The sequence below is a fragment of the Peromyscus maniculatus genome, chromosome 8 (assembly GCF_049852395.1).
Source record: "Peromyscus maniculatus bairdii isolate BWxNUB_F1_BW_parent chromosome 8, HU_Pman_BW_mat_3.1, whole genome shotgun sequence".
In the NCBI taxonomy this organism is placed as follows: Eukaryota; Metazoa; Chordata; class Mammalia; order Rodentia; family Cricetidae; genus Peromyscus; species Peromyscus maniculatus.
The window spans coordinates 35,217,462-35,232,061 of NC_134859.1; the positions used below are offsets into that span (position 1 = coordinate 35,217,462).

The window sequence follows — 14,600 nt, forward strand, 5'->3', positions numbered from 1 at the left end:
GCCAGAACTTCAATTCCAACTCTGAGTTCATTTGGTGTATGGTACTAGTGTCTTTGACGTCAGACTCTTGTATTCCACACCTGAGGACTAAGGGCCCACAAGGTTGCTTCCCACTGTCTTTCCTCACGTCCAGACAGTACTCCTGTCAATCTCTGCTTAGTTATAAGTAGCCAAGCTCCCCATCTCTGCCCCTCAATGGAAATTGTGTATAAAGAGGAGGATAGGGGGCTGGTGAGGCAGTCTGCTGTGGAACCTGACCACTTGGCTGGACCCCTGGGTCACACAATGGAGAGAGAGAACAGATGCCCCAAAATGGCCTGTGACCTCCACATGTGCTCTGTGCCACACATGTACCCCACCCTACAATAGTAAAATAATTAAAGAGGAGGATGGGAACAGGAAGTCTATGGGTATATCAAAGGGCAATGAGTCAAAAGGAAAAAAAAAAAAAAAACAACCACTCCACCTCTCCCCTCTGAGAAAAGTCATCATTTGTCATGGAGAAAATCTGCTTGGAAGGAGTAAAAGAGCGAATATGATCAAAATATATTACGTACATTTTTGAAAATGTCGTAGTGAAACCCATCATTCTGTACAGGTAATCACTAATTTAAAAAACAAAAACAAAAGAAACTTTAAAAAGATGTGGGCACACACAAAGCCTCCAAAAGGAGCCCGGCAATTTTTTCTCTAGGGCCTGAATTAGTAGACTTCAGGCCTGGTCCAAAAACCCCCTTTCCCTCAGCCTAGACTTCTGGGAGCACCATATAGACGATTTCTGTCTAGTACTGCTAAGTCTTTGGGGCCAACTGTTTGCAAACCACTGACAACAGGAGAGACGTTTGGCTTTACCTGAGTGGTTGTTGAAACAGATGGTTGTCCCTCGCTCTGCAGTTCCCCAGACACCTTTGTATCTGGGCAGAAAGTGGAATGGGCACCAGCATTCACCTCCCTCTGCTTCCGGGCTGCAGGTACAATGTGACCGGCTGCCTCACACGGCCACCACCATTTCCTCTCACCACGGTGGACTGTGTCCCCTCAAACCATGAGTCAAAATGAACACTTCCTCAAGTACCTTTGCCAGACATTCTGTCACGGCAATGAGAAGACGCATGGATGCAGAGTCGCACCTTTCCCAGAATTCTCTACCTCTTGTGTGTCGGTCCAATCTCCAACACTTTTTTTTTTTGTTGACATTTCAATCAACTTCAAAAAAATAAATTCTGAATATAATCTAGTTATGTGTGTTGCCAATTAGGATCTCTGCTCCTCATCTCTCTCATCCTTTGATAAGAATAGAAATGGGGAGAGACCATTTAGAAAAGATGTGGCCAGCATCTTCAGTGAATCCACTGGGGTCCAGTAGATTCCCACAGAAAATGCACACCATCGACCTGCAGTAGGAACAATGTTCCTCTTCCTTCCTCAGCCCTTAGGGCCGTGGTTCTCAGCTTCTAATACTGCAACTCTTTAATACAGCCCCTCATGTTGTGGTGACTCTCAACCATAATGTTATTTCGTTGCTACTTCATAACTGTAATTTTGCTACTGTTATGAATTGTAATATGAATATCGGATATGCAAACCCTAGGGGGTCATGACCCACAGGTTGAGAATCACTGCCTTGGAGAGTCAGAGGAAGCAAGGCAAACTCCCTCCTGAATAGCCTGTAATAAGGCACTTTGGGGGTTCTCTCTGTGCTAGACATTATAAAACTACCAACATGCATGAAATGAAACTGTTCCAGCCCAGAGGAAGACAAACCGTGCCACCCAGGAGCCCAGATACGGCACCCTCACCAGAGAACAGTGAGAAAAGAGGGGGCTGCTACCTACACAGAGGTGGCCATTGTTGGTCAGCTTTTGCTTTAGTTGCTCACAGTTTCATGGCCCCTGCTCTCCTATCTGGCAACAGTCAGGCCTGAAGAAGGTAAGGAAAGTGACCCGAGGGGGAAATCTTGATACATTTTGGTTGTCTAGATAATATTTGGGATGTTGTTTCATTGTGGCTTGGGAGTACTATGTCTCAGTATTGAACGCTATGACAGGTAGAAAGTGCATATTTGATCATGTCGGGAACTGGTGCAATGACCCTGTTACATACACCCTCACTCAGGTAACTGCAGATCCCACACTCCCCAAGTTCCCCCAGAATTACTGTCTTCTGCACAGTGACTTTGTAAAGTGTTCTTCAAACCACCCCACCTCAGAGCCATGCTAAGCTCCAGTCTACAGAGGTGTTGAACATCTGAGTGGAAAGGAAGCAGACCACTTTGGGGAGATGGAGGATCCCACTCCGAATGGGAGCCATATGATTGAAGCATCATATAGGTTTCAGCAAGGCAGGTGGCAAGTTCCAGGACTGGCAGGTGGAACCACTCATGTCACCTACCAGGGCCCCTGCCAAACTCCTCTGCTCAGGTGGGCAGTCATGGAACTTCAGTTTGCTTCTGGAGAGATGATAGGATGCCAGGGCCAGAACCCAGGGAAAGGAGTTCAGACCAGCTCAGGCAGTTGGGTCAGAAGAGGGCAGCTGGAATTGGAGACTTGCTCTGTCACCTATGACACGTAGGTCTGAGGCCAGCGTGTTATAGGAATGGACTGGGTATTGAGCCTGGGATGTCCAGGTTCCTATGTCCTTGTACAAAAATATGGACAGACACATATGCATAGTGACAGAAAAGGAGACGGTCTGGAGAAGGAGAAAGTCATTTCCAAGCGGGTGGGGGATTGGCTAGGACTGGAGAAAGCTCAAAGGCACAGGGATGCCCCGTAAAATGGGACATTTGCACAAAACATGGGTGTTTTTTGGCACATGCTACGTGTCAGCCTTGGTGTGTTCTGCCCTTGGTTTCTTTCATATGCTGATCTTTTGTGGTGCTAAACTCAAACCCAGTGCCTTGTGCATAGAGACCAGTACTTAATCACTGAACTGTCCCCTTGGTCTTCAAGATACCTCTCTCTCATCCTCCTCTTCCACTGCTCACTATTGTCACCCAGACCAGGTCAAGTCATCTGCTCAAGAATCAGATCCATTTCTAGATTAAGCAGGAGCCAGGGTGGGGGCAGGGGCACCAGTCTCCTCTGTCTTTGTCTGCCTCGATTTCCTCTGGAGTTGCAGTGTGCTGAGGATGGAATATGGACAGCTGGAGAGGGGGCCGCTCCAAGTACAAGGTCTTGATCAACCAGAAAGTGTACTAATATTTCTCTTGAGATTATTAGATGATGGAAGGCAATACTGACTTTAAAAGAAAATATTTTTCTAATTTTTTGTTTTTTAGTCATTCTCTCATATATTACATCCTGACCTCAGTTTCCCCTCCCTCCTCTCCTCCCAGTCCCTTCTCCCCGAATCTTCCCTCTCTCCTGGATCTACTTCTCCTCTGTTTCCCTTCAGGAAAGGGTAGACCTCCCAGGGATATCAACCAAACAAGGCATAAGTTACACTAAGACTAGGCACACCCCTTCACATCAAGGCTGGATGTGGCAACCCTATAGGAGGAAAAAGGTCCCAAAAGTAGGCCAAAGAGTCAGAGACATCCACAAGCTCCCACTGTTGCGAGTTCCATAAGAACATCAAGCTAAGAAATCATATCATATGCAGAGGACTTAGGTCAGACCTGTACAGGCTCCCTGACTATCAGCTGTTTTTTATTATGTAATATTCTCCACACATTTCCCCTCATAAGCCAAGCACCTTTTACCTAAGACTGTGAATTTTTGACACATCTCAATTACCTCCCCCTTGCCTGCCTTTCAAGAGCTCCTTCCTTCCTTCCTTCCTTCCTTCCTTCCTTCCTTCCTTCCTTCCTTCCTTCCTTCCTTCCTCTGTCTGTCCATCTGTCTTTCCTTTTGTCTGTCTCTCCATCCTTCTTCTGTATGCATATATATATATGTATGTGTGTCTTTTTGAGACAGGTTCTCATATGCTCCCAGGCTGGCCTCAAACTCTTCCTCCACCTCCAGAGTGCAGGAATCACAGGTGTGTGCCTGGTTTGTGCTGTGCTGGGGATCAAAGCCAGAACTTCATGGATGCTAGGCAAGTACTCCACTAGGTAAGAACTCCACCAGGCAAGCGCTCCATCAGGCAAGCACGCTACTAACCAAACTGCAGTCCCAGCCCATCCCCCTTTGCCTTGCAACATGTCAGTTGTGTGCCTCTTTGGCACTTTCTGGAATACAGTCGTGTCACCATGGGGCAGGGTCTGGTCCTGTATTATCTGGTGGTCTGACAGGGACCAAACAGCACACTTCATGTGCACCTGCTCACCTGAGTGAGCAACTGGGTGAGAACCCTCGCTTCTGCCATTTTACTTTGAACCTGAATGAAAGTAAAAGATGTCCTTTAAGAATTAAAACTCCAAGATGGGAGTATTGGCACGTGGCTGTAATCTCAGTACCCAGAGGTGGAGGCAGAAGGATGAGGAGTTCAGGGTCATCTTCAGCTAATAGCAAGTTCAAGGCCAGCCTGGGCTAAATGAGACCCTGTCTCAAAAAACAAACACTAAGAATCCCTTACATTTCGTTTCTGTTTCAAGTGATAGAAGTGAATGGTCTGCATCTAAAATTATCTTTCTGTAACAGACATAACACTCTCTCCATCCCAGCTTTTAGAACTGCCCCAGCGTCTCCACCACCCGGAGCGCCAGGCTAACCGGTGGGAACTGTGTAGATGGTAGATATTTCCCCCAGTGACTTCAGGACCAGAATAGGAGGGGACCTTGGTGATCGGAACCGACTACCTGGAGCAGAGGGTATTATCTCTGCTGCTTGGGGAGTCCTCTACCTTTGCTGTGCCTCCCAGTCTCCCGGGGACACTCATAAACTCCTACAGAGGAAGGATCTTAGAGACACAAAGGAAATCAGTATAGAGAGCAATCACAGAGCATTTCTAAAGCAAACTGGCTGTTCATTGATTATTAGCTCTTTCATTTTCCTGACTGATTGATGCCCTATGAGAATGAGTGTGTGAATGTTCCAGGGCTTAAGACTTCCCAAGGGTCAGAAACCCAGATTTCCCGTGAATATTTTAACTCTCAACCAATGTGAAACGTTTGCAGAACATGGGAGATGTTCGTCAGCTTCCATTGCTGTAACTAACATCTGAGACAATCAGCTCAGAGATGGAAGGTTGATTTTGTCTCACGGTTATAGAGGGGTTTCAGTCCATAGTCAGTTGGCTCCTTTGCCTGTGGCCTGTGGTGAGGCAGCACATGGTATTACAAGTGTGTGACGTAACAAAGTCGTGCGTGTTGTGAACAGGACAAGAAAGAGAGAGAGGGTTAGTACCACCTCAAGCACACATCCCAGTAGCCAGAAGACCTACCAGCAGTCCAACTTCAAAATATGCTATCTATCTGTCTGTCTGTCTATCTATCCATCCATCCATCCATCCATCCATCCATCCATCCATCTATCTATCTATCTATCTATCTATCTATCTATCTATCTATCTATCTGTTTTTGTGTGTATAAGCTTTTTGCCTGCATGTATGTAGTGCACCACCTGTGTGAAATATGCATGGAACCCAGAAGGGGACGTCATATCTTCTAAAACTGGAGATACATACTGTTGTAAGCTGCCAAGGGCAGCCAGTGCTCTTAACCAGCCTAGATATGACTCCAGTCTCAGGACCTACTTCTTCAAATTTCCATCACTTCTCAGCAGATCACTCTGGAAACCATGTCTACAACATATGGTCCTTCATGGAACAGTCCAGACACAGGCTCAAAGGAAAAACACCTGGAGGCCAGGTCTGGCTGGTAGAAACCAGTTTACCCACCTCTGGTCTCAGTAGTCACAGGCCCTGGGTTATTTGGAGTCCTCCTTCAGAGTGTCACGGCAGAAACTCCTATAGACCGATGACCTTAGACTTGTCAACACTTCCACTGGCTGAACAATGTCGGGGTCAGCTCTCAATTCTCACTATGTTGGAATGCATCTCATGCTTTAAATGTCAATTTTATTTCTTTAAAGAAAAAACAACTGTGTGTGGAGCATATTTGCAGGCAGGTGCTTTTGGAAGCCAGAAAAGGGCATTAGAGTCCCTCCCACACATAAACCTATTCTGCTTCCTTCCTGTCCTGGGCTCCCGAGGTAGTCACACACTCAGTCTGAAGATTCCGGAAATGTTTGCCAGCACATTCCTACTGTGCTATGCCTCCTTGCTGCGGGTGCTTTGAGGCCAGGCTTGTTTCCTGGTGTCCCTGTATGCCATGGCTGCTGCAGTGTTGACTTTTGCCAGCCTACGGTCTAATGCTGCAGACAACCTTACTTCAGTTTCAGCGTGCTTTTACACACAAATGTAACAAAGAAAGTGATGATCCAAGGCAGGTTGTTTGAGTTCAGAAAAACATGACCAGAAAAACATGTAAATAAACTCCAGTAAGCACACACTAAACATTGACAGAGCAGCCCTTTCCCAGAACTTCCTCAGACAGACCAGTTTAAACACAATTGACTGGCGTGTACTGTAGATTCTATCTGGGAAAGCATGGAAGCAAGACAGAGGCAGAACCCAGACTCAGGTGCACTGACCAGATTGGTTTCTAGAGCTATATTCTGACATCCAGCTAGAGTAAGCGTGTTCTACAAATTGAATGTAAATATTTGTCGCAGGAGGCGTGAAATCACACCCAAGAACAATCAAGGGAACAGAACGCCTTGAGGGTAAAAGGCCCTCTGCCTTTTCCCAGGAGCCTCTCCCATAGCTCTCCACGGCATTTTTCACTGTGTCCATCTTTTGACCGTGTTCCGACACTGTGGGGTAAGGGGGGGGGGGTTCACTGTGTGCGGGTCAAAGCCTTGGTGCATAGTCCTTGCCCTCAGCACATAGCATCTGAGAACCAATTCAACAGGGTGCTTGAAGCATGCCAGAGAAAGCCCAGCTCTGGGGTCAGACCACATCGGATTTGAAGTCCTTTGCCCATGCACCAGTCCCTTGGTATACGCCTCAACAACTTCATCTGAAGAATGGGCACAAGGGAAGAACTCATTTTATAAGATGGAAATTAGGAAAAATTACATGCAATCTCTAGTGCAATTGAACTCGATTAAAAGGTGGTTATTATGGGCTAGAGAGATGGCTCAGTAGGTAGTGAACCTGAGCTTAATGTCCAGAATTCACATTAAGTGAACTAATAATCAAAGCTAGGCAGGCTTGGAATCACAGTGCTGGGAAGGCAGAGGCAGGAGGATTGCTGGGGTTCACCTGTGAGCCAGCTGAATAGAATTGGCAACTTCCAGGCCAGCAAGAGACTTTGCCTCAAAAACCAAACAAATACATAAGGGGAGGGGGGCGTCTGGAGAGAAGACACAGTGGGTATGAGCACGTGTGTACCTTCCAGAGAACCCAAGTTCACTTCCCAGCATCCACATATGGCTCACAACCACCTGTAACCCCAGCTCCAGGGAATACGATGCCCTCTTCTGGACACACACACACACACAGAGAGAGAGAGAGAGAGAGAGAGAGAGAGAGAGAGAGAGAGAGAGAGAGAGAGAGAGAGAGAGAGAGAGAGAGAGAATTCTGGTAGAAAGGTCCTACATATGATCTGTGATCTGATTCTGAACACACAGTGAGGAGTTCCTGCTGTTCAGCCTACCCCACCAGGAGCCTGAGCCCCTGTGAGATGTTCAAGAATGAGACGGGAGTCAGCGAGTTTCTCCTGCTTGGCATCACCAATGACCCAGGGCAGCAGCAAATCCTCTTCTGGGCCTTCCTGTGCATGTACCTGGTCACGCTGACTGGGAACACTCTCATCCTCCTGGCCATCAGCTCTGACCCCCGCCTGCACACCCCCATGTACTTCTTCCTGGCCAACCTTTCCCTTGTTGACATCTGCTTCACCACCAATCTCATCCCCAGGCTCCTGGCCAGCCATGTGGCTGGAACACGAACTATCTCTTACACCCACTGCCTGACTCAGATGTACTTTCTAATCTCCTTTGCCAATGTGGACACCTTTCTGCTGGCTGCCATGGCCCTGGACAGATTCGTGGCCATCTGCTACCCGCTACAGTACTGCACCATCATAACCCCCCAGCTCTGTGGGGGGCTGGCAGCCATCGTGTGGGTGTGCTCTGGCCTCATCTCCCTGGTGCACACTCTCCTCATGAGCAGACTGACCTTCTGCTCTCTGCTTCCCGAGATCTCTCACTTCTACTGCGATGCTTACCTGCTCATGAAGTTGGCCTGCTCAGACACACGAGTCAATCAACGTGTCTTCCTGGGGGCTGTGGTACTCTTTGTGGCTCCCTGCATTCTTATTGTGGTCTCTTACGTCCGAATCACTATAGCGGTCCTCCAGATACCCTCTGCCAAGGGCAGGCACAAGGCATTTTCCACATGTAGCTCACACCTGTCCGTGGTCACCCTGTTCTATGGGACTGTTCTGGGAATCTATATACGGCCCCCCGACTCCTTCTCCACCCAGGACACAGTGGCCACCATCATGTACACTGTGGTGACCCCCATGCTGAACCCCTTCATCTACAGCCTGAGGAACAAGGATATGAAGGAGACCATGACAAGGTTCCTCAACAGTGGCTTGAAGTCCTCTTAGCATGGGGAGAGCCAGCTAGGTGTTTGGATGTCCAAGATAGAAAGACACGAAGCCTGACCTGGGATGTCACCTGCATCCTCCCATTCACCCACTCAGACTGTTTCTGGAAAAGAAAAACATCCAAAAACTAGAATAGAATTTTACTAATATTAGAAGAGGCACTTGAATCTCAGTTGTGGGGAACAGAAAATCCTAATGATATCAAGCTAAACAACCTAAGAGTTTATGAGCATCACTATTTCAATGACAAATCCAGAGTAGAAATCCAAAGCTAGAATTGAGGTCCCTTCCAGGCTTCTCTTGCCCCCAGGAATATACATTGATCCTAGTGTTTCCAAGGTGGCTGCTGAGGCACCAGCCATCTTGTAGCATCCCAGGTGAGGAGAGGAAAGGAAAAGAGAATTTCCCAACAGCTTTCTGGGAAGCCCCCCTTGCCCACTTTGATGACATCTCAGTGGCCCTCAGAGCAGCCTGTGAGAGGTAATTGTTGTTTTGGCCATCGATGCTGTCATTTGGTCTTTGTTGTTGTTGTTGTTTGTTTTTGTTTTTTGAAATAGGGTTTCTCTGTGTAATAGCCCTAGTTGTCCTGGAATTCACTTTGTAGATCAGGCTGTCCTCAAACTCACAGAGATCCTCCTGCCTCTGCCTCCTGAGTGCTGGAATTAAAGGTGTGCACCACCAACGCCCAGTTTGTCTTATGGTCTTTTATTGGTTAGAGTTAGACATGTTACATCTTAAAGTGAGCAGGAATCTCCTTTGAGAGGGAAGGAAGGGTGGGGTAACAAGCAGGGAGCAGCCTGGCCACACACCCAACCATGTCTTGCCACCACAGTAACAGGCACGAAGCCCCATTGCTGTTTCCAGAAGTACAAACATGTTTTGGAGGCGGACTCCCTCTAGCCCAGTGGTTCTCAACCTTCCTAATGGTGAGACCCTTTAACACAGGTCCTCATGTTGTGGTGACCCCAACCCTAACATTCTTTCATTGCTACTCCATACCTGTATTTTTGCCACTGTTGCTAATTATAATGTAAATATCTGATATGCAGGATATCGAATATGTAAACCCAAAGGGATCATGACCCACAGGTTGAGAACCATTGCTTTAGATGCCTGTGTGTGAAATTACAAGCCACAGATGGGACCCTACACTTTATTTTCCCCCTTATATTTTTCTTTATCTAGGGAGCCTACACTCTTAAGGCCAAAGCCCTCAGCCCTAACCCTGAGTAGGTACCTCCAGGCAGGGCCAAGAAATACAAGAGAAAGATGAACTCAGGGGCCTCGTGACAGCTTTTGGAGAGATTAATGCTTCTTAAAATTATTTTAAAACTTTTAATTCTGTGCATGTGCATGTGTCTCTGTGAGCATATTCCCTATGTGTGCAAATGTCCAAGGAGGTCAGAAGAGGGTATTGGATCCCTGAAGCTGGAATTACAAGTAGTTGTGAGTTGCCCGACTTGGGAACTGAGAACAGAACTTGGATCTTCTGGAAGAGCCACAAGTGTTCTTAAGAGCTCCTGAGAAAGCCAGGCGGTGGTGGCACATGCCTTTAATCCCAGCACTAGGGAGGCAGAGGCAGGTGGATCTTTGTGAGTTCTAGGCCAGCCTGCTCTACAAAGTGAGTTCCAGGAAAGGTGCAAAGCTACACAGAGAAACTCTGTCTCAAAAAACCAAAAAAAAAAAAAAAAAAAAAAGCTCCTGAGAAAAACTGTTTTTTGTTTTTTTTTTTAAAAAGGGGGAATAAGTTACATCTGCTGATTTCTTCTCCGTAGAAAAAAATTCATAGTATTCAAACTTTGTTCATTATATAATATTTATGTATGCTAATGTCAAAATATAGCATCATGTTCTAAATAAAACATTCTACAAAATTCTAGTAAAACATCAACACGGTATTAAAACAGCAAGTTCTCATTTGTTCCCGTTTTGAGATACTGTCTAGCTCTGTAACCCAGGTTAATCCAAAACCAGCGATCCTCCTGCCTCCGCCTCCCACATCTTGGGATTACAGGCATGTGCCACCATGCCTGGCAAAACATAAAAGAGCTGTCTATAGTATGTGAAACATGTATTTCTAGGTTTGATATCAAGGACTAAATAAATGTAATTTTGAAATTGACTTCGTGAGTTTGTATTAATCATGCCTTTTTATTTTCCATATTTTCTTATGTTTTGACATGTTAACATTGGGGGTCCTCTGTGATGAGAAGGGAACCCCTCCACACCAACAACATCAGAAGAAGGGGGGAAAGTCAATCCCCCCACACACACCCCCACGCAGAAGCTTGTGGTCTCTTGCTCTCTCTGGTGTCTATTTTTGGTACTGCAGGTCATTGGAAGCTGCCTCAGTGCCTGTTTTAGACACACAGACACACACACACACACAGACACACACACACACACACACACACACACACACACACACACACACACGACCGAGAGAGAGAGACAGACAGACAGACAGACAGACACAGAGAGACAGAGACTGGGGCAGTGAGGAAATGAAGAAACAGGATCCTTCTCTCACTCCTAGATCTTCTCTCTGCCCAAGTTTCTCCTTCTATTTATTCTCTCTGCCTGCCAGCCCCACCCATCCTTTCTCCTGACTCGATATTGGCTGTTTAGCTCTTTATTAGAACATCAGGCTTTAGACAGGCACAGTAACCCAGCTTCACTGAGTTAAACAAATGCAACATAGACAGAAGTAGCACATCTTAAAATAACATTCTACAAAGCACAATCTTTCCTCCGCCTCTTCCACAGGATTCCCTGAGCTCGGCCTAATGTTTGACTGTGGGTCTCTGCTTCCGTTTCCATCAGTTGCTGGATGAAGCCTCTCTGATGACAGTTGGGCTAGGCACCAATCTGAGGACAGCAGAATATCATAGGAATCATTCATTGACTTTTTTTTTCCTCAGTCATGTTTGGTTCTATCCTAGGTCTCTGGGGTATCCCACCTCTGGGTCCTGACCCTCAGCAGTGAGCTCCTTCTCAGGGTAAGGGTCTCCAGCTGGGCCAGTCATTGGTTGGCCGTTCCCACAATTTCTGCACCACCTTTACCCCAACACATCTTATAGGGAGGGCAAAATACAGGTTGAAGGGTTTGTGGCTGGATTGTTTCCCTCCACTGGAAGTCTTGCCTGGTTACAGGAGATGACCAGTTCAGGCCCAGTATCCCCCATTGCTAGGAGTCTTAGCTAAGGTCACCTGTAAGATGAATTGCTAAATGGTCTTGTTAATAAAAATAAAAAATAAAAACTGGAGCCAGATATTGGGGTGAAAACTGAGAGATCAGGGAAGCAGAAGGAAGCCAGCCACTTTCTTATCGCTAGAAATCCTCAGCCCAAAGAGAGACCTACTTCCTGTATACCCACACCTATATCCTTTCTGTCCCTGCCCTCTTACTTCCTCTCTCTGCCAAGCTTATCACTTCCTGTCTGTACAGACCTCCAGACCTCTATGGTTAGTGCTGGGATTAAAGGCGTGTGCCACCATGCCTGGCTCTGTTCCCAGTGTGGCCTTGAACTCACAGAGATCCTATGAATCTCTGCCTCCCAAATGCTAAGATTAAAGGCATGTGCTACCACTGCCTGACTTCTGTGTTTAATATAGTGGCTGGCTTGTTCCTCTGATCTTCAGATAAGCTTTATTGGGGTGCACAAATAAAATATCAACACAGTCACCCTCATAGATTCCTGGGCATTTCCATTCCACTAGGTTTCTAGCTCATCCCAGAGATGCCCCCAGAGTCCAGTTGTCTCTCCCAGTACTCTCTCCCTCCATCCCCCCACCTAATCCCTCCTGTTCCCATCTCCACCCCCTTTCCATGTGCCTCCCCCATCCAATGGCAATGTCATACTCGCCCCCCCTGGCCCCAGCTCTCCTTGTTACCTAGTTTCTCTGAATCTGTCACTGATCACAGCATGGTTCAACTTTATTTTACATCTAGTATCCACTTATGAGTGAGTACATACCATGTTTGTCTTTCTGGGTCTGGGTTACCTCATTCAGGATAATTTTTTCTAGTTCCATCCATTTGCCAGCAAATTTCCTAATGTCATTGTTTTTAACAGCTGAGTAAATACTCCATTGTGTAAATGTACCACATTTTCTTTATCCATTTTTTGGTTGAGGGACAGCTAGGTTGTTTCCAGTTTCTGGCTATTACAATTAAAGCTACTATGAACATAGTTGAGGAAATGTCCTTGTTGTATGGTGGAGCATCCTTTGGGTATATGCCCAGGAGTGATATAGCTGGGTCTTGAGGTAGACTGATTGCTAATTTTCTGAAAAACCACCATATTGATTTCCAAAACTGCTGTACAAGTTTGCACTCCCACCAGCAGTGGAGGAGTGTTCTCCTTGCTCCACATCCTCTCCAGTATGAGCTGTCTCTTGTGTTTTTGATCTTAGCCATTCTGACAGGCATAAGATGGAATCTCAGTGTCATTTTGATGTCATTTTGACAGGCATAAGATGGAATCTCAGTGTCATTTTGATTGGCATTTTCCTCATGGCTAAGGATGTTGAACATCTCCTTAAGTGTTTCTCATCTATTTGAGATCCCTCTGTTGAGCATTCTCTATTTAGATCTGTATCCCATTTTTAAATTGGATTATTTGGTTTTTTGATGTCTAGTTTCTTAAATTCTACATATATTTTGGATATTAGACCTCTGTCAGATTTGGGTTTGGTGAAGATCTTTTCCCATTCTGTGGGCTGCCATTCTGTCATTTTGACAGATCCACTTTCTTACTGTTTTATACAGTGTCCACTTTTTTACTGGTTTACAGTTCCATGTTGGTTTGCTTGTCTTCTCTCATACCTGGCTGGAGTGTATTATGGGGCACTGAGCAATGTTGACTTTACTTTTTTGGGTTCTGGGGTCTTTTTATATAGCTACAAACAAGGAGCCTTTTTTTTCTGGCATGTAGTCAATTTGTTTTGAAACAGCTTGGTCCTCCCCAGTCCTGGTTTTAAGGTGTGCTAGTGAGTCTGAATAGTTTTCAGGCTGAAGCTGGCCATTTCCTCCTCAGGGAAGCCCCTATTGCATGCCAATTCAGTTCCCCATGAACTGTGACATCTTCTAGTCTGGATGTTGTGTTGCTGGAGAGCATCTCTCCAGGTTCCACCAAACCCCACAGTCCCACAATCCACGTATAAAATAATCACTCAGTCACTTATATTACTTATAAACTGTATGGCCGGGGCAGGCTTCTTGCTAACTGTTCTTTTATCTTAAATTAACCCATTTTTATAAATCTATACCTTGCCACGAGGCTAGTGGCTTTCCGGCATCTTTACATGCTGCTTGTCCTGGCGGTGGCTGCAGTGTCTCTCTCCCTTTCTTCCTGTTTCCCCAATTCTCTTCTCTCCTTGTCCCACCTATACTTCCTGCCCGGTCACTGGCCATCAGTGTTTTATTTATATAGAGTGATATCCACAGCACTTCCCCTTTTCTTCTTTTTTTTTTTTTTAAAAAAAGGAAGGTTTTAACTTTAACATAGTAAAATTACATGTAACAAAACAATTATCAAGCAAGAATTACAGTTACAATATTAAAGAAGATGTCCTATCTATCTTATATTTGTGAGTTTAAGGTTTTATATCTAACTTATCTTTTATCATAACTGAGGAAATTACAACTATCTAGTCTTTAACCACATCAAAGACCTGAGAAGGAACATAATGGTACCTGAGAAATGGTAGATGGATGCAAGCAACTTTCGGGAATCTTGTAAGAGTAGACCAAGACAGCTGGCAGCCTGGACAGTCACCTAATGTTTCTCAGCATTGTTGGTGCATTCAAATTGGCTACAGGCCTAGAGTATATGACAGACCATTTTCGTAAGCAGGAATTCTGAAAGACCATCTTACCCTGTCTTGGCAGAGTACAGTGGTCGCTTTCCTTGTGTCCTGCTTGTCCAGAAAGGACAGCATTGTATTTGTACTGTCAGCCATCAAGGCAAGGGCAGTTCTTTGCCCAGTAGGCCATTTTGTGCCAAGAAGACAAACTTTCAAATGGAAATGTCT

General features: G+C 45.8%; 1 protein-coding gene across 1 annotated transcript; it reads left to right on the forward strand.

The window, feature by feature from the left end:
• Nucleotides 1–7,603: 7,603 nt before the first annotated feature.
• On the forward strand, nucleotides 7,604–8,564 carry LOC102904429 (olfactory receptor 1D2-like). The gene has a single exon (XM_006997705.2). The coding sequence runs from the start codon at nucleotides 7,632–7,634 to the stop codon at nucleotides 8,562–8,564; it is 933 nt and encodes a 310-aa protein (XP_006997767.1). The 5' UTR covers nucleotides 7,604–7,631.
• Nucleotides 8,565–14,600: the final 6,036 nt, after the last annotated feature.

Coding starts and splice junctions, on each gene's coding strand:
- LOC102904429 (XM_006997705.2), top strand. CDS start 7,632: ATGTTCAAGAATGAGACGGGAGTCAGCGAGTTTCTCCTGCTTGGCATC.